The 19,341-nt window shown below is 42.5% G+C and overlaps 1 protein-coding gene across 9 annotated transcripts in view; it reads left to right on the top strand.

The window, feature by feature from the left end:
* Positions 1-19,341, top strand: part of PRDM2 (PR/SET domain 2) — a 133,651-nt gene that overhangs the window by 69,300 nt on the left and 45,010 nt on the right. For 7 of the 9 annotated variants that reach the window (XM_088845334.1, XM_088845333.1, XM_055419245.2 and 4 more), the window contains one exon: positions 14,976-15,086. The exons of 1 other annotated variant lie outside the window; for it this stretch is intronic. In XM_088845334.1, the coding sequence (XP_088701460.1) occupies positions 14,976-15,086 (111 nt within the window). Of the gene's footprint in view, positions 1-11,312; positions 11,361-14,975; positions 15,087-19,341 lie in introns of those variants that run through there. One more of the 9 variants, XM_088845335.1, reaches the window with a different exon arrangement.

Below are 19,341 nucleotides of genomic sequence, written 5' to 3' on the forward strand. Positions count from 1 at the left end.
GGAGCTGTGCTGCGGAGAAGGCAATAGCACCCCACAGTACTCTTGCCTGGAAAATCCCATGGACAGAGGAGCCTGGTAGGCTGCAGTCCATGGGGTCGCTAAGAGTCAGACATGACTGAGTGACTTCACTTTCACAGATTGGAGAAGGAAATGGCAACCCATTCCAGTGTTCTTGCCTGGAGAATCCCAGGGATGGCGGAGCCTGGTGGGCTGCCGTCTGTGGGGTCGCACAGAGTCAGACACGACTGAAGTGACTTAGCAGCAGCAGCAGGAGCTGTGCTGCACTCTAATTTGCTTCAGTCGTGTCTGACTCTTTGCGACCTTACAGATTTTAGCCCACCAGTCTCTGGTTATAGGATTCTCCAGGCAAGAATACTAGAGTGGGTTGCCATGCTCTCCTCTAGGGGATCTTCCTGACCCAGGGATTGAACCCACATCTCTATGTCTCCTGCATTGGCAGGTGGGTTCTTTACCACTAGGGCCAATTGGACTCCCTTTTAGGAGTTATATTAGTTGCTAAAATACATTATTCAGGAAGTGTCTTTTCCTTACATAGAAGTATTTGATAACAAAATCAAATTTGAGTGTTAAGCTTATTTAATAACATCTATTTTCGGTTTTGACTCCATCAAAATTATAAATTTAGGGATTCAGACTGGAAAATAATGTAAATTACAATCTGTATGCCAAAGCAAATTAAATTCATGGTTGAACTAGAGTGTGGAAAATATTCAATCAAGAAAGAGTGATCCTTAACTAACACTATCACTATTTGTGACCCTCTTCAGTTTTAGAGAAGTGAGGTCTTCTAAATCTCCTGGGCAACTGTGAAAAAATTCAGTCACTAAGTGGTGTCTGACTCCTTGCGACCCCATGAACTGCAGCACACCAGGCTTCCCAGCCCTTCAGCATTTCCCGGAGCTTGCTGAAACTGATGTCCATTGAGTCAGTGATGCCATCCAACCATCTCATCCTCTGTTGTCCTCTTCCCCTGCTTTCAGTCTTTCCCAACATCAGGGTCTTTACCAGTGAGTTGTCTCTTCGCATCAGGTGGCCCGAATATTAGAGCTTCATCATCAGTCCTTCCAATGAATATTCAGGGTTGATTTCCTTTAGGATTGACTGGTTTGATCTCCTTGCTGTCCAAGGGACTCTCAAGAGTCTTCTCCAGAACCACATCTCAAAAGCATCAATTGTTTGGCACTCAGCCTTCTTTATGGTCCAGCTCTCACATCCATACACGGCAACTGGAAAAACCATAGCTTTGACCATACGGACCTTTGTCGGCAAAGTGATGTCTCTGCTTTTTAATATGCTGTCTAGGTTTGTTGTAGCTTTTCTTCCAAGAAGCAAAAATCTTTTAATTTCATGGCTGTAGTCACTGTCTGCAGTGATTTTGGAGCCCAGGAAAATAAAATCTGCCACTGTTTCCATTTTTTCCTCATCTGTTTGCCATAAAATGAGAGGGCTGGATGCAGTGATCTTAGTTTTTTGAATGTTGAGTTTTGATTCAGCTTCTTCACTCTCCTGTTTCACCCTCATCAAGATACTCTTTAGATTATCTTCACTTCTGCCAATAGGGTGGTATCATCTACATATCTGAGATTGTTGATATTTCTCCCAGCAGTCTTGATTGCAGTTTGTGGGTCATCCACCAACTGACCTCCAGTCCTGTGGCCATTGTTGAGTGTTCCAAATTTGCTAGCATATTGAAAAAATGTTGGTGAAATTGTTAAACTGTTTTCACAATAGATTGTTACGTTCCCCCCAACTTCTTTCTGTGTTAAAGCACATTAGGTGTGTTGCTCAGCCTTCACTGTTGCTTCCATATCAAATACAACTGGATCAGTACATTGGAAGGACTGATGCTAAAGCTGAAACTCCAGTACTTTGGCCACATCATGCGACGAGTTGACTCTCTAGAAAAGACTCTGATGCTGGGAGGGATTGGGGGTGGGAGGAGAAGGGGACGACAGAGAATGAGATGGCTGGATGGCATCACCGACTTGATGGACATGAAATTGAGTGAACTCCGGGAGTTGGTGATGGACAGGGAGGCCTGGCATACTGTGGTTCATGGGGTCGCAAAGAGTCGGACACGACTGAGTGACTGCACTTGTTTAAAAGGAACCTGACTTTGTGTGTTGAGTGGAGACAAGAAGGGAGAATTTGCTGACACAGCTAAACCTCTGAGTGCTGGGAGATGTACAATGTGTGGATTTCATTGTGGCTTTCTACAACATAGCCTTAGGGTTACAAGGCCAGATCCAGACCCTAGCTCCACCAGTTAACAGCAGTGTGACCTTGGACAGGTTACTCTACACATTTTAATCTTCAGCTTACCTGTCTGTAAAATGAGGTAACACCTACCGTGTAGAGTTACTGTGAGCAGTAAGTGAGAGCCTCCCAGGAACATGGGTGGCGCACTGATTTTGGTCCATGCCATTGTAATTGGTGGGCATAGGCAGTGGCAGAATCCGCTCTGTGGAAGCACTGCCTATTCCTTGGCCTATGTGGTACTTATGAATTTAAAAAAATGGACAGTTTCAACATCTTCTAACATGCCCTTTAAAATTAAATCCATATATTTTTCTTTGGCGACACAGAATGAAGTAGATTACAAATTAGGCAAGAGTAAGGAGCTTCTTTGGACCTGCAAGTAGATACACAAAGGGGCACTAGAGAATTCCTCAGGTGGTAGAGACTGCTTCTGTTTTGCATGCTGTCTTGTTTACTAGTTACCCTAAATAGGGTGAGTTAGAGAACTCTGGGAATTTGATTTGTTACACTGGTAGAAGTAAATATTTCACTGTTCGCTTGCTGCGCAAATGAGGGGCTCACTGTCTTCCTATTTGTCTATCTTACTTTTGTGTGATCCAGATCATTCGTAACTCTACTGTTAAAACCTTATTTTCTGCAGGTGAGATTTTAGGTGAATTTTGGATACATTACCTTAAATTACCAGATAGTCTTGAAGGTGACTATTGGAGCTATTTCAGTGCTATATATGACAGCATAGGAAATCTTGTCATTTTACATGTTGCTGGGTATGAATTCAAGCAAAAACAAAAGTGAAAGAAACATTTTCTTAGGAGAAGTTACTATTTAAGTTGAGAATGTCAGTTTTATCTATTATGTGTTGTAGTTACTAAATCTCCTGATTATCTTGCAGTATTTATTAGTATTAGCAGTCTGGGTTCTTTTTAGTCTGTCAATAAACACATTTACATAGACTCACAACTTAAATATGTAGTAACACAGGTATCCCTGAGCCCCAGATGTTGTGTTTATGGCTGTTTAGGACTGTGGGGAGCCTTAGGTGCTGTCTGATTATCAAAGAGGTCTAAGGTTTCTTTCCAAAGAGATTAGGAATGTTAAGTGCACTAGTATGCTTAGTTAAAAAATTAAGCACAAAGTATTTTTTAGAAGCAGTGAAATCAGTGGGTTATAGACTTTCACAGCTTCTGCTGTTAGAGCATTTATGTGTATTGATAGGGATTGTTAGTGTTTGGTATAATTCTGTCTCTTCTCAATTAAACGTCTGTCCTCATTGGACTTGTACATTTCTGTAATGGTATCTGGGTGGGATCCTGTGAATCGATGTAGAACAAATGAGCAAAACAAATGGATGAATTCGGATTTGTTAGGGAAGCAGAATGTTATTGTCTTCATAAGAAGGAACATATGCTGGCAATTTAGACTTGTAGGCGTGGGGTTTCTATAATTTGTTTAGGAGAATCTACTGTGGATAATCCTTAAAATTGATTCCATTTACTGAGTCTTTGTCAAGCACTGTGCAAAGTTCTTGATGCACATTATCTCACGTTCCCTTCCCTAAGATGGCATCAGGCAGTCACCAGTATGTATCACAGTTAGTTCCCGTCTGCCTTGAACACGATTACATCAAATCATTAGTCAGATCATGGCCCATGGCTGCACAGTATAGTTGCAGTTTTGTGAATTCCCGCTTTTGTGTGGTTCTTGTCCTGTTTTATTCAGAATACCACCCCAACTCCAGGTGGTAGGAGATGGGGAGAGCCCAGTCTGATCTCACTTATTTGAGGTCATCTCTTTGCAGGGAAGATGTGTGACCTTGGGGACGCAGGAACCTTTTAGGGGGGCAGATGGAATGAGTGACTGATTGAAAGTGAGACCCCTTTTCCCAGCATGGACACTGGCCTAGGAGGCAGCTGTGTTTCAAATCCTTGTCTTTTGTGAACTCTTCCTCCCAGACTTCTTTGTTGTCAGGGGGCATTATTTTACCCCTGCATTGGCAAAAGAGAGCAGCATCAACTTGGGACCCTGTGGGAAAGCCCTTGGAGGCTGACACTGAGGATTTAGTGTTTCTGATGTCATCTCAGTCCTGGAGCCTGCGTTCCTACCTAGGGTTTGAGGGAGGACCTGAGCTTATATAGCTGGGTTATTAGCAATTCCTTGAGCCTCCTCACTTTTACCTGGCCGGATGGCTATTTACATCACCCTCCTCCCACCCCCAAGTAGTCCCCCCCAACCCCATCCTTCCTTCCTGCTTCATTTTTCCTTCATTCCCTTCTTGTTATTTTTAAGGAAATCCATATTTTTCTGAAATTCTTATTGACATTAGTAGGGCCTTTCTGCAAGGGGACTTGCTTTTCACAAAGTTAGACATAGAACTTCCATTTTAAATATCTTTGGGGCAGACATATATGTATTCCCTATGGACTTCCCAGGTAGCGCAGTGGTAAAGAATCTGCCTGCCTATCAGTAAAGAATCTGCCTGCTAATCAGAAGATGTAGGTTCAATCCCTGGGTCGGGAACATCCCCTGGAGAAGGCAATGGCAACCCACTCCAGTATTCTTGCCTGGGAAATCCTGTGGACAGAGGAGCTAGGCAGGCTATAGTCCATGGGGCTGCAAAAAGAGTCAGACACAACTGAGCTACCAAACAACAAAAATACGTATTCCCTCTTAACAGAGTGTCTTGTAGATAATAAGCACCCAAGAAAAATGATCAAAATTTCATTTGATCATTCCAGAAACTTTACAGTTATGTAGAGGAAAGATTTAATAGTCTGATAATAGGCTAATGCATCTGAGAATGAGATAAGTTGTTAAATAGGGTAGTGTGTGCTAAGTTGCTTCAGTTATGTCTCTTTGCGACCCCATGGACTGTAGCCCACCAGGCTCCTCTGTTCCTGGGATTCTCCAAGCAAGAAGACTAGAGTGGGTTACCATGCCCTCTTCCAGGGGATCTTCCCAACCCAGGGACTGAACCTGTGTCTCTTAGTCTTCTGCATTGGCAGGTGGGTTCTTTACCACTAGTGCCACCTGGGAAGTCCTAAATAGGCTAGTAGGATTTTGCTTTTAGGTAGAGGTCAGTAAAAGAAAAAATGTGGAGTTGAATTTATATGTAACTTGTGATGTAAAAAAATAATTGTTTTGTGAAGAGAATACATTTGAGTTCCTTCCATGCTTCTTGAATCTGAAAGACAACCCCGGGCAGTTTTGAGTTTGCCAAAGGGGTGAACTTTTGCTGGCCCACATACATGGCTGAACCCCTGAGAACTCCTAGCTCTTTTTCGATGGGAACAGAGAGGTGTCAGCCATGAACTCTGAGAAAGGTACATCTGCAGGCATGGAGGGGCTGGAGGATGATTGAGTGTTGAACAGAAGCGAATGGGCTCATCTAGCAGTAGTGACAAAAGGTCTTAAAATTGCACTGGCGTGAAAGTGTCTCATTTCATGGTAGAGCCCGGTGATTCAGCAGAGTAGTATCTGTACATTCTTTTGGTGTTTATAAGCGAATTTCCTAAACCTTTCAAATGCCATTGCCTAAATTTTACATTTTCGGAGAAGCAAAAGGTAGCAAAGAAGACTCTCATGATTATGCTGGTTGACCGCCAAAACATTAGTCCTTAGCTTATACCTGGGAGGCACTCAGCATGGTTGTTTAAATTAGATTTTTGATTCAGATAGTTACGGGTGTGATACCCAAGTGCATTGAAACAAATAGTATGGCTGTTCAAAAGGAGGAGACAGATCAATTTTTTGTTTGAAGTTATGTGATACATGGGAAAGAGTTGAAGGGTATATACCAAAAGGCTCACAGTGGTAATGTGAATGCTTGGGCATTCAGTTGACCCTTGAAGAGCACTGTGGGTTCCACTTATAGGTGAATTTTTGTCAGTAATGAATCGCATAGTACTCAGTGAGCTAGGGTTGGCTGAATCCCAGGATGCAAAAATGCGGCTATGGAGGAATCACACATATGGAGGGCTGGCCTTAAGTTACACAGAAATTTTCTATTTCATAAAGGGTCAACGCCTTGAACACACACACAGACACACACACACACACACAGCATTGTTAAAGGGTCAAATGTATTTTAAATATCCTTTAAATCTTTGTTAACTGTGTCTCTGTTGTGAATTTGGTTTTTCTGGGAAGAACACATTTTTCTGGACACTATGCTGGTGTGTGAGGTGGGAAATGGGAAAGAGAGACATTACGGGCTTTTTGCTCTGCAGCAAAGTGCCAGATTGTACTGATGTAGAACTGCCTGTGTTAATCTCAACCAAAAGAGACATTTTTCAGTTGTCTCATTAATTTTGCTTTTGTCGATATTTTGTTTTTTTTTTTTAATCTTTTTTTTTTTGTATCATGTATTGAAATTTTCATCTAGAAAAATTAGAAAATACAAACGGTTGGAGAAGCGGGTACCATACCTTCATCAATAATCTCATCACTGGGAGCCACCTGCCAACATCTTAATGCGGATCCTTTTGGTTTATATCTATGGATGAATTGTAGCCTGATTTTCTTAATTAGTGATATGGCTTCACCATTGTTCCTCTGAGCATTTTTGTAGACAAATGTAAAGAATGAATTTCGAATACTGCAATTGTGTTGATTCAGATTTAGATCTAGATTTTACTTCCTGAAAATATTTTTAAACCAAGTTTTATAATTAATACATCAGGATATAGCATTGTAAAACTTATCATGGGCTTTGAGAGGGAAAAATAGACTTTCCTTTTAGCTGCTGCTGCTAAGTCACTTCAGTCGTGTCCGACTCTGTGTGACCCCATAGACGGCAGCCCACCAGGCTCCTCCGTCCCTGGGATTCTCCAGGCAAGAACACTGGAGTGGGTTGCCATTTTCTTCTCCAATGCATGAAAGTGAAAAGTGAAAGTGAAGCCGCTCAGTCATGTCCGACTCTTCGCGACCCCATGGACTGCAGCCCACCAGGCTCCTCCATCCATGGGATTTTCCAGGCTAAGACTAATCAATTCTCAAGGGCATGACTGTCCCTTCTGTTTTAGGGTTGCCAGGCACTTGTAACACACCACCTCCTTTCACAGCTCCTAGGCCTGATTTGTTTGGCCACGGGGGACTTATACCTGAACTTAAAGTCAGTTCTTTGCTTTGAGTTGGCAGTTTACTTCTTTTGTGGGCTTCCCCAGTAGCTCAGTCGGTAAAGAGCTTGCCTGCAGTGCAGAAGACCAGGGTTCTGTCCCTGAGTTGGGAAGATCCTCTGGAGAAGGAAATGGCAACCCACTCCAGTCTCCTTGCCTGGAAAATCACATGGACAGGGGAGCCTGATATGGACTGCAGTCTATGGGGTCGCAAAGAGTTGGTCACTACTGAGCAACTTTCACTTTCAGACTTTAGATACCTTTTTTCCCCCTGTAAAACAAAGACTAATGAAAATCCATGAAAATAACTCGAGAAATTAAAATGATTATAAAACAGAACAGGCTAGCAGCTTGTTTCAGAGGTATTTAGTTAGTCTCTGACATCATTTTGTTTATGCCACAAGACTTTTTTGAGGTTCCCAGGAGTGTAAGGAAATTTAAAGCTTTCTTAATTCGAATTTACTAATGTTTATTTGGGAGACCATTTCTAATATTTGGAATTAGCCAGCCAGAGCCGCTAAAAGCCTTTTCTTAAAAAGAGAAAGCTCCCTTCAGATGTGATCTTTGCTCTTCTTCCGTCAGCCTGACATTTGGAAGAGGTGGGGAGCCAGAGCTCCACAACAGCAAAGACTGTGCACCCCGCCCTGCCCCCCCATCCCTCGTGCAGGCTGCAAGCATTCCAGGAATTTATACTGTGATCTGCAGTGCTGAAAAATCCAGAACTTTGTTCCATTGTTTCTGTTGAAGCAAAGCCTGGAGTCCTATTTTAATGCCATGAGCAACTTAAAACCGGAGAGGTTTTATTTTTATAATTTGCCTCCAGAGTTACAGACAGCTCTTAGTGAGAAGTTTGTAGAAAAAGATTTGAAATTTTGCCCAAGCAGCATAACAGAATTTTTACTACCAGGTGTATTTCAAAGTTATTTTTTGTGCAAAAGAAATCTTTAGAAAATGTATAGCATTATATATCACTTCTGTAAAAACCAACTGTTGTTGCATCTTACTGCTTCACATTTCTCTCTCTGAAACACCATGGCCTGATGGAGCTAAGGCCACAAGTGACTTGTTTGCCCACTGATCTACCTCGGCCAGTTGTAATGGCCACTTGTGGTCCTCTGATAACCACTTCTTGTGTGACTTGTAGGGATGCTGTTGACCTCACACAGGGAAGCCTTTCTGGTTGCAGTTTCTCACATCAGTCCTCAGGTTTCCTTCTGATGACTTCCAGGGTAGCAAACTCAGTATTTTTTATTTTAGGAATACATGAAGGATATTGAAATGACCTGTTTATTCCTTGTGGAAAACCTAGCTTTGTGTAACCATTTCTAGCTTCTCTTCTCCCTATTCATCACACCCACTGCAGAATGTTAAACCACTGCCAGATGTGCTGAGACCTAAGACTGCCCACCCTTTAGCAGTTCACACAGAGCACTGTTTTGACCATTCTTTAAGCTAACAGTTTTGCTGTTATCCATTGGTTCCCCTTGCTTACTACCTGATCTGTTAGAGATTTTGTTTATTTGTGGGGTTTTTTGTTTTAAATCCCATGTCATTTAACATGAACTTTATGCCTTTTCCTCAGTTAGCCTTTTCACCTTATTTTGGACCTGCTGTCATGAAAACCCCTCCTTTGCCTTTCAGAAATTGAAAATTATGTGTAATGACTTTGTATGTTCATGGTGAATTTCTCAAACTTGCCTGAAACACAGATGGTACTCTTTATTCTTTTTAAGGGTGAAATTGGAACCCACAGAGTGTCACTAAGAAGGCTGTTAGAACACAGTGGATAGAATAGTGAATTAGATGAGAATAAAAGTCCCAATTCTGCTACAAACTTGCAAGGAGATTTTGGGCAATTCTTGTAATGAAATAAATCTCAGAGAAGTGTACTTGTGAAGTTTGGTTAAACCATCTTCATGGCTCCTTCTCCTCCAAATCTTAGGGTTCTTCTCTCTCTTACCTTTTAATGTAGCCCATTAATTCCATTATTCCACGTCTGTTCTCTAAGATCTGTATCCTCTACTTAGCTGGATACTTTATCAAAGCCTTGCTTCAGCCTTGTGTGAAAGCATCATCATCACGTTTCCTATGGGGAGCCTCTCATTTCAGGGCAGGTTGAAGAGGAAGATTTTTGCCAAAGAATGGTTACTGGAGGAGGACAGTCTGGTAATGGCATAAGGCTCAAGAGAGGAATTTTAAGCTGTAAAAACCGTCAGACTGTTAGATGCTGAGAAGAGACTTGGGAGCAAATAGAGAACTTCGGGGTTTTGCGATTTCAGGGTTACAGGTAGCCATCCAGGTGGAGTTGCGGCAGCAGGGGTGAAGGGCCGTGTGAGTGAGGAACTGGAGGTGGCAGTCACGCCCCCCCATGGTGTGGGTGGTGGTCCCGGTTGGTCCCGGTTCAGGCCAGCCCAGCCCCTTCAGGCTAGCTGATCTTTCGTGGTGCGATTGTGGGTCTCACCTCATAGATGGAGTCTTGCCTGGTTTGGAATCGTCTCTGTGTCTGAATAAGAGGGTGAGTTCTCCAAACAAGGATGTGCTGGCCCTGCTTCAGCACACTGATACTGAATTCTGTCTGATTTTATGCTTCAGAGTTGGGTAGCTCCCCAGTGAGGAGGCAGGCAGTGCACCTAGAGTTACATATGGTTCTAAATTTAATTCATTTAAATCACCAAATGCATGAGCCTTCACTGTTGTGATGAATTTTTAATGCAACTTGAGCAAGCCTTATAGAATTTTGCATTCTCTCTGATGCCTGAGCATTTTTAACTGAGACATTATTCTTTAGAATATCCTTGTTGTCTAGTTCATCAGAAGAGTAGAATATAGACAAGAACTTAAATTATTCACATGATGCTTTAGGCAGTTTTGGTTTTGCACCTTACATTGCAGGCACCAGCAGCTTAATGCTACATGTTGTCTTTAACATGTAGTTGATGAAAATGTAGAATTTCTCTATATGGCAGCTATTTCTCTAGAAAATCCAGTTTTATTGATATTTAATGTATTTGCTCAGATTGGGGTTCTGTGCTGTTGACTGATACTTGTTTCTGGCGTAACATAAAATGAAAATGGAAAATGTCTGCATTCTGATTTGATGGTTCCTTTTCTATAAATGTGGGCTTCCTTGGTGGCGTCTGCCTGCAATGCGGGAGACCTGGGTTCGATCCCTGGGTCGGGAAGATCCCCTGGAGAAGGAAATGGCAACCTACTCCAGTATTCTTGTCTGGAGAATCCCATGGACGGAGGAGCCTGGTGGGCTACAGTCCACAGGGTCGCAAAGAGTCGGACATGACTGAGCGACTTTACTCACTCACTTTCTATAAATGTAGTGAAAGTCTTTATGTCTTTTCTTTCATTTGCACTTGAAAGTGGGTGAAATAATGGATATAAAGAATAAGATATTTGTCTTATGCCATTATTGGTTGTAAGAAATAAGTGTATTAATAGTTTAGTTAGTAGAGCACTTTTGGTACCGTCAGCTTTGAGTTTTAGTTTTGATTTGAGAGGCGATTTAGTTGTGTGATCTCAGGCAGTTGACTTCGTGACTGTGGTCTTTCGGTGTCTCTCTAAAATGAGAGGCATAGGTTGGGACTTCCAGTCTTCTGGCAGAACAGTACTTAAGTAGTAAGGACATCAGTCATGAGCATGGGATAGGCCGGAAGTAAGTATACCACATCCTATCCCCCACTGAGAACACAAAGACTGTTATTTGTGGGGGGGTTGGGGGGAAAGCCTCAATGTAGGGGGTAACTGCTGTTTTCTTTCTGTTTCATTCAGTTTTCTTCATCTTTGTGTATTTCTTTTCCTTATATACATAACATTTTGTCCTGTCCTTCGTCATGTTCTGTGTCATTGTCTCCATTCCACTTTCCTTGTGTTTTCATTCCTGTATCTTTCTTGTTTAGACCAAGTGGAGCACGCAGCTGGCAGAGCCTCTTTGTAGGACCCTTCAGGAACCTGAGGGTAAGTGCACACGTGTACTTACCAGGCTCCCAGCAGCTCTGCCGGACCATTTCCCAGGCTCTTCCTGCCTTACAGACAGGAACTAACACATCCCCCTCCCTTCGCAGAAGTGCTTACAGGTTGTTTTCAGTTAGAAGTTGTTTTTGTTTACTTTTGGTTTGATTACATGTAGAACAAAAACCAAGTATCCAGGAGAAATATGTTGATTTGAGGAAATGTAGTAGATGCTACCAGGTGCTGTTACGGTACTTGTGAGTGACACTGGGCGTACCTAAGAGTGAGTCAGGATTCCCAGGGTCAGACTGCTCTACTGTCATAGACTGCTTAGTTCCCAGGGGACCCTGGTCTTCAGTTTCTGGCACAGAAATAGCAGGTAGGACGGGGGATTTCAATAGCCCCTTCATCTCTAGTCTTGGTCCTAATGGGAAGTACCTTGAGCATTAGAGGATTCTGATAAAGATTGAGAAAATCATTTTATATATTAGATTATCTCATTTCCATTAATTAGAGATGATTAGATTCATGGTAGACTGGTGTCCATCATAAATTCTATCAGTGTTCACCAAAGGCTCTTAAGAGGTAAGTTTAATTGTTCCATCGCTTAGTTTTTAGAGTTGGTTTGTTAGTATTATCAAATACTTTAAAAATTTTAAGAAATACACAGACTGTGGAACCCCATATTGGTTTAGCCCAGTGGTTCTTAACCTAGAGAGACGCTTTCTTTTGGGTGAGGCTTCGGCAGTATCTGGAGACTTGCGCTTGTCACAGACAGATGCAGGGGCACACTGTTGGCATTGAATGGTGGAGGTCAGTGATGCTTCTAAATGTCCTGTGATGTTTCAGAGAGCAGTCTGACCCCACATGTCAGTTGTGCTGCGGTTGAGGGGCTTGCAGCAAGCCTGGTGGGTGCTCTTGTTTGCTCTCCAAATAGACTGTCCCTACCGCACGTGGCTTCTCTTCAGCAGGCAGAGCAGGGTTTCCTGGTCATGGTTTTTAAAAAGGAGAGGATAAGAGGGGCAGCAAGGGGTAGAGGAGTAGGGTAGTTTGGTGATGGCATAGCTGCTCACTGACTAGGAGAGTCTAAGATATTTGAAGTTCAGTATCAGCTAGGTGTTCTAATATTCTTTTAGGCGGGAACTAAAACAGCATTTTTAGCTATGTACTTTCATTCTTGGTATGTACTAATGAATGGTATTAAAGCTGTGATTTGCTTTGTGTAAATCTAAAAGTTTTACTTTTTTTGGTAGTCTGTACATATTGGTCAGTTTGCTTTTTTTTTTTTAAACTGGTTTCATATAGCACTTGATAGGTTTCAGAAAATTTTCTGCATTGCTTTTTAAGAAATTGTTGTACAAGTTGACATCGTCTATTAAATTTTATAGTGTGACTTAAAGGTTTATTCATAAGAGGTGGAGTTTAGACCTCCCTTTTTATTTATTCATATTTGTATAAAGTAGAAAGGAAGGTTGGTAGAAAAGGGTTATATTGTTTAGCCTGCTTGAAGAACATGAGGTGGTACTGATATAACTATTTGAGGATTTTGATTCAGGGAAAACGCGTTCTGAATATAACTTTTGAATCAGCCATCTGCAGGCACTGGGAACCCTTTCCGTGAACCCCTTCAGACTGGTACTGCAGTTACTAGACCAGTTACATTCATAACCAAGCAATCTTTTGTGTTTGCCTTGTTTGCTCCCAGTAGTCTGATATGGGCCAGGCACAACACACAAACAGCACGGCGTATATCATAGTGAGGATAAGAAAACTGGTTGAATCCAAATTCCTTTAAACACACCTGGATTCTCAAGAGCCTTTGTCATCATCAGATTCAGGCTAAGTGCCATTAAGTTGGCAAGGGGTGAAAGACTAGAAAGAAGAGGTTACTTCTTACCAGATGAAAAGGTGTGTTCATATCCTTGCCCCTTGCAGAAGGATTGGTTCATCACACTTCATCTGGAGACACGAATTGGCCAGCTACACACAGATTCTCAGCTCGTTTCCACCGGAGTGTGGTTCCAGTGAAGTACACGCTTGTGTCGTGGGTTAAACTTCAGCTGCCTTTAGAAATGGAGTGATGTGTTACTAGGAATTTGAGTGAAGGTTTTATGTAATTGCAGGAGATATCTTCCGTTTTTTTTACAAGCTGAAGAGTTAGGGATTTAAAATGGTATTTTGTTTTTTAAGACTGACAAATCAAATGGCTGGTTGTTAAGTATCTTATGCTTTTTTCCTTGTTGCATCTCTTAAATATCTATCACAATATGGAGGTGTTTTTGATGGTTAGTATCTGTATTGTAGCTGACAGTTCTGTTTTTAATCGTGATCTTTGTAGTGGTAATATTTTGTGTCTCTGGCCTCAGTTCATTTGTTGTCTATGTTTTAATTAGTTACTGTCCTCTGTAGTGATTCTCTACACTAGTGTTAAGGAGAATACCATTTTCCAGAAGCTATGAGTGGTTTCTACTTTCTAGTCATTTACTAAATCAGAGATGAAGGTGTCAAGAGCCTTGTTCTGAAGAGAAAAGACAGTTCCAGGAGCTGTTGACGCCTGGTTATGGGGAGCATCACAGAAAGAGAAGGAAAGTTTAGAGGAAGGTGGGTGGAACTTATTCTGAATCTGAAAACTGAAAAACAAAAACTCCCAGGAGCAAGAAATGTAGAATTTAAAAAACGGAACAGGGTCACAAATTCAGATTAAATCCCAGAGAGGCGGAGCTTCCAAACCTTCAGTATTAGTACTTCTGTAGAGAAAATGGCAACCCACTCCAGTATTCTTGCTTGGAAAATCCCTTGGGCGGAGGAGGAGCCTTGCAGGCTATAGTCCAGGGTCACTAGGAGTTGGACAAGCAACTTCACTTCCACTTTTGTTTTCAGAGTAGTTCTGTAGGGAAATATTTGTCCATGTTGAACATCTTGGTGACTTTAGTTTATTCTTCCAACTCGTCAGAAATTTGTTGCATTTAGATGTTATCTTTTGAACTCTCGTACTACTTGGAATGCAGTTAGCATTTTCTGACTTCCATTCTCTGAGTTGTTAATGAAATACTGAATTGTGCTGAACCTAGAATTGAGTCCCTCCAGACCCTGAGAATGCCGCGCCGGCTGACAGTGGACTATTCAGAATTACTCTGCATTTGATATTTGAGCCGTGGTGTATGGGTATGGTATCCCTTGCTGTTCAGCAACATCTGCTTCTGTTGCTTTACTTTGACAAGTCTGGATAGTCTTTTCTCTGATGTCCTTCTTTACAGATAACTAGACTTTCGCCAGTTCCTATTATTTGTGTGGTGTTGAAATTTAGTGTTCTTCTGTAATTTTCCTTGGACATTCAGTGTTGTTAACTCTTCTGGAATATATTACATATTAGTTTGATAGCTGTTATAAGGGGAACCATTACCCAAGAATCTCAAAAATACAGGATTTGTGGGTTTCTGTTTTCTTTGACATAATGTAGAGGTATTCATATTCATCATCTGTTTCTTTCTTCAGGAATCTGAGGTGATAATTGCCTAGACATAGTTTGAATTAGTAATTGCCTCCAAAAATTCAGGATAATAGTGAGTGACCAAATGAACAAACAGACAAGCAAACAAATAAATAAATATTGTGTTTCAGGGAAGAAAAAATCCCAAGAAAGTAAAAACAAAGCAAACAAAACCGAAGACATACAGCTGAAGACAAGTGAGCCAGATCCCAGCCCTGCAAATATGAGAGATTCTGCGGAAGGTAAGATTGGAGTTGGACCTGTAGGATGCGGGCGTGTTTGCCCACCAGCTGCTTTGACTTTGTATCTCCCTGCAGTGCCATTCTCAGAATCATCCAAGAACTGTAAAGGGTTAAAACAGCAAGAAGGCTGCCTACATTTAATATGGCCAGCTGAGCCTTACTCGTCCCATCTCCCTTCAGGAAATTATTGAAGACCTTCCTTGTTCAAGATGAAGTTATTCCCTGGTTAAAATAAAACGAAACAGTGAAATGAAACGTACTGTGTGACTGTATTTATAAATAGTTCATAAGGTTCAGAACTGCCAGAACAAATCTGTGATGATAGGGGTCAGACTGGCAGGGACGAGAGGAGCCTTCTGGGCGCCGGTGCCGGCCGGTCACAGGGCTGGGGTGAGCACAGCGAGTGCATTTACTTTGTGAACATCTTGTCTTGCAGTATTCTTCTTTATAGTTTGTACTTCAGTTAGAAACTTACTTGAAAATATCAAACACCTTGGATTGTATGTGTTAGAATGAAAAGGATAGAGAATGAAGTGTTTCTCTTTTCGGTTAGAATTTAAATTTCTGCCTTATCTCTTTGTATTTCTCCCTACAAATTTTTCTTCTTTAGAGCTCTTTCTAAAAATTAATACTCTAGGTCCTCCATGATGTAAGAATTCCCAGAGACAGGGACTGAAGTTGCTCAGGAAGGCAGGTTGCCCTCTGCCTGATGCAGTTGAGACACCACACTGACACTCTGGCCAGTAGAAGCAGGGGGTGGGGAACGACGTGGTCTTACATTGTTATGTGGCAAAATCATGCAGAGACTGAGCTTGCTCAAGAGTTCATAGTGACCCAAATAGGCTGATTTCAAAATCCAGACTATGACTCTTTCAAAAACCATTTGTCGAGGGGAAAAAAAAAATACTGTAGGTGCCTTTTATAATCTTTTTATTAGCACTGTTTGTGGGGTTGACATTCTTAAAGGATTATAATTTTCTGCAGCATTTTACAAAGCAAGAACAAATTCATTTACTAGAGTCCTATAAAACTAAGATCTGCCGGCTGATAGCAGGTTCGCTAAGGCATTTGTTGGAACAACAACAAAAAGACCACAAAGAACCTTACTACCGGTAGTGGTGGAATTAAAGAACAATCCAACAGAACCCTCTCTCCCCTTCAGTGGTTCAGAACAGTTAACTTTTTTCCTGATATAAGTTCAGGTCCTGTGGAAAAAAAAGATACTTCGTGTCTACCTGTTTCTTAAACAGCTGGTCAGTATTTGATTGGTTCTGGGCAGTGTGATTATCAGCGTCTTGCACATGTTCTGTTTGGCCCTCAAAAAGTGGTCTGTGTACAGAGCAAGTGGCCAGACTCTTCTCTTGTTTCCCAGGCCATCCTTTAGGTTTAAAACTCAGCAGACCTCCGTGAATGTGTGGACATAGTTGGTTTCATAGAGCTGTGTGCATTGGGGTTCATACTACTTATGGACAGCTTTCAATCTGGAATTATTTACCAATCATAGGAAGAATATTTCCATTCAAAGAAACTATGTATTTTGGCTCTACGTTAATTCTGTAAAGAAATTTTTGAGCCTTAGAGATGTTATTTTCATTTCTGTTTTCTCATTTAGGGTTTTTGTTTTTTTTTTTAAGTGATGTGGTGGGTCTTTGTTGAAAATGTATTTGAAAAGGGAATTAACACCTGGGAACCACCATCAGATGACTGGGTTCCCAGTTTGTGGAAAACTCGTGCAATGTAAGAAATGCATCTGGAGGAGAGAAGGCTGGAGTGTATGTAGAGGCAGAAACCTTGCTGTTAGTGGATGAGGTGGTAGGTAGGAAAAACTGATTGACCTTCTTAGGAAGCTGGGGGTGGGCCAGGACAGAATCGTTGCTGGTGTTAATACCTCACATGCGCCAAGTTTGGAAAGGTTGGCCCTTTAAAAGCCTCCCTTGTCCCGTGTATCCAGGCAGTCACAAAGTCTGTTAACAGGACTCTGGTGTCTTATATTGCTCTGGCCACTTTTTTCCTGCCTCTTATGCTTTTTTCCATTTCCATCTCTCAGTGTAGGCGGCCAACATCTCCCTTCTAATGCCACTGCATCGGTATTGGTTTCTGCCTCCTCCCAGTCCCTTAATACATACTGTAGCCACGTCTCCCAAATGGCACTCTTCTGCCTTAAAATATCTTGCTGGCTCCCCACCACCTCCAGCTTAGTCCTCACTGATTTACAGTGCACTGCGTGTTTGATGGCTCCTGCTTTGTTTTCCTCTTCTATCCTTGCAGCCTCCCCCTGATTGATTAACGAAGCCACCAGATATTCCTCCCTTGTGTTTCTGTCCTTAACCGTTGTTAACCATGTACTTCCATGGGTTTAACCATTAATTCATTGGAGTGGTGTTGCCTGCTTGCTTAACTCCTGGTAAACTAGAGCTCTGGAAGGATGAGGATCTTGGTGGCCTTACTCACCTGGTACTGACATTTTGTCCAGTGAGTGAAAGAAGAGCCAGTTAATAGAAACAGGAGAAGTCAGAGCAAGCTCTGTTTCTTCTACAGAACCTTTCATAACTCTTCAGGCACCTACAATAAAAAGAGGTGTATTTCAGCAGAGACTTAGGTGGTCCTGCAGAGAGAGCAGTGCCGTGGGCTGTCCTCATCAGCATTAAATGCTCTGTGACAGCTCCTGTCTCAGAGGCCCGTGCTGTCCCTGGGTTCCCTTCCAGCCACTCCCTCATTCTTCTGCTTTCCTCTACAGCTGAACTTGAAAGAGTTGCTTCCAGCCTCCTTGTCTCTTCTTCTTCTTGTCTCTCCTGACCTCCGATAGGCATTTGTCCCCTCTGCTCCACCAAAACTGTTGTCACCGTCACCACACCCCTACCTGGGCAGATCGCATGTTCAGTTCTCAGTCCTGTCTTACCCAGCCTGTTAGCAGTTCTGGATACAACTGATCACACCCTCCTCAGTTTAAGGGCTGCCCCTCTCTTGGCTCTCCAGATCCTCCCTGGCCATTCCTCTGACCCCTGGGTACTGGGGTCGACTGGGGGACACAGCCATTCCCCTACCTGCATTCGCTTTGCAGGTGACCTCTTCAGGTCCGTGCTCCAACTGCTGTTTCTAGTTTGAGGAGAGTCATATATAGCTACTTAATATCTTTACTTGGATGTCTTATCAGGCACCTCAGACTTCAGCACATCCAAAGTAAACTCTCATTTCCCCCCAATACAAACAAACTCACACAGACCAAACTTGCTTTTCCCTCAGTCTAGTGAACAGGAAAACAGCAGTTGCTGTGGAATCTCTTTGACCCTTCTACTACCACCACCAGCCCCTACCCTTCCCTGCCCCTGTCCCACACCATAGTCAACCAACACAGTCAGTTTGTTAGCTTCATCTCCAGAATACATCCAGGGTCTGACCACTTCCCACTATCTTCAGGCCATTCTCGTCTCTCCCCCTGCCCCTTTCCTGGAGGATGCAGTAGGCCTCTTTCGTCTCCCTGTCCACCTACAGTTTTCTGTCTTTCACGTATCACCGAGAGTGACTCCTATATTTCAGTTGACCTTCTGTTTCTTTATTGGCTTCTTGTTTCCACTTAGAATAAAGGTCAGCAGCCTATAAGGCTCTACATGAGCTGATATTATCTCCTGCTCTCCTCCTTCTCTCCCTGCGCCCACCCCCCTCCAACTTCCTGGCCAATTCTTGAACACATCTAACAATGTCTTGACTCAGAGCTTGCACATTTGCTGTTTTCTCTGTCCAGAGGACTTCCACCAAATATCTGCATGACTGATTTTCTTTAGATCTCTACTCACCTATCTTGCTGGTGAGTCCTTCCCTGACCACCTTGTACCATTAATCTCAGGTTGGGCTAGACTGGGCTCCTCTTGGGCATTGAGACTCAGAAGTGACTTTAGATTTCTTTTTCATTCTCTGAGGCACACCTGTTGTTACTGTTCAGTTGCTAAGTCCTATCTGACCCTTTGTAGCCCCATGGACTGCAACACGCCAGGCTTTCCTATCCTTCACTGTCTTCCAGAGTTTGCTCAAACTCATGTCTGTTGAGTCGGTGATGCCGTCTAACCATCTCATCCTCTGTCATCCCCTTCTCCTGCCCTCAATCTTTCCCTAGCTTCAGGGTCTTTTCTAGTGAGTGGGCTCCTCGCATCAGGTGGCCAGAGTATTGGAGCTTTAGTAATAGTCCTTCCAATGAGTATTCAGACTTGATTTCCTTTAGGATTGACTGGTTTGATACCCCTGCAGTCCAAGGGACTCT

Source organism: Moschus berezovskii, chromosome 17 (genome assembly GCF_049115385.1).
Source record: "Moschus berezovskii isolate FMDL1 chromosome 17, NW_MosBer_1.0, whole genome shotgun sequence".
NCBI classification, from domain to species: domain Eukaryota; kingdom Metazoa; phylum Chordata; class Mammalia; order Artiodactyla; family Moschidae; genus Moschus; species Moschus berezovskii.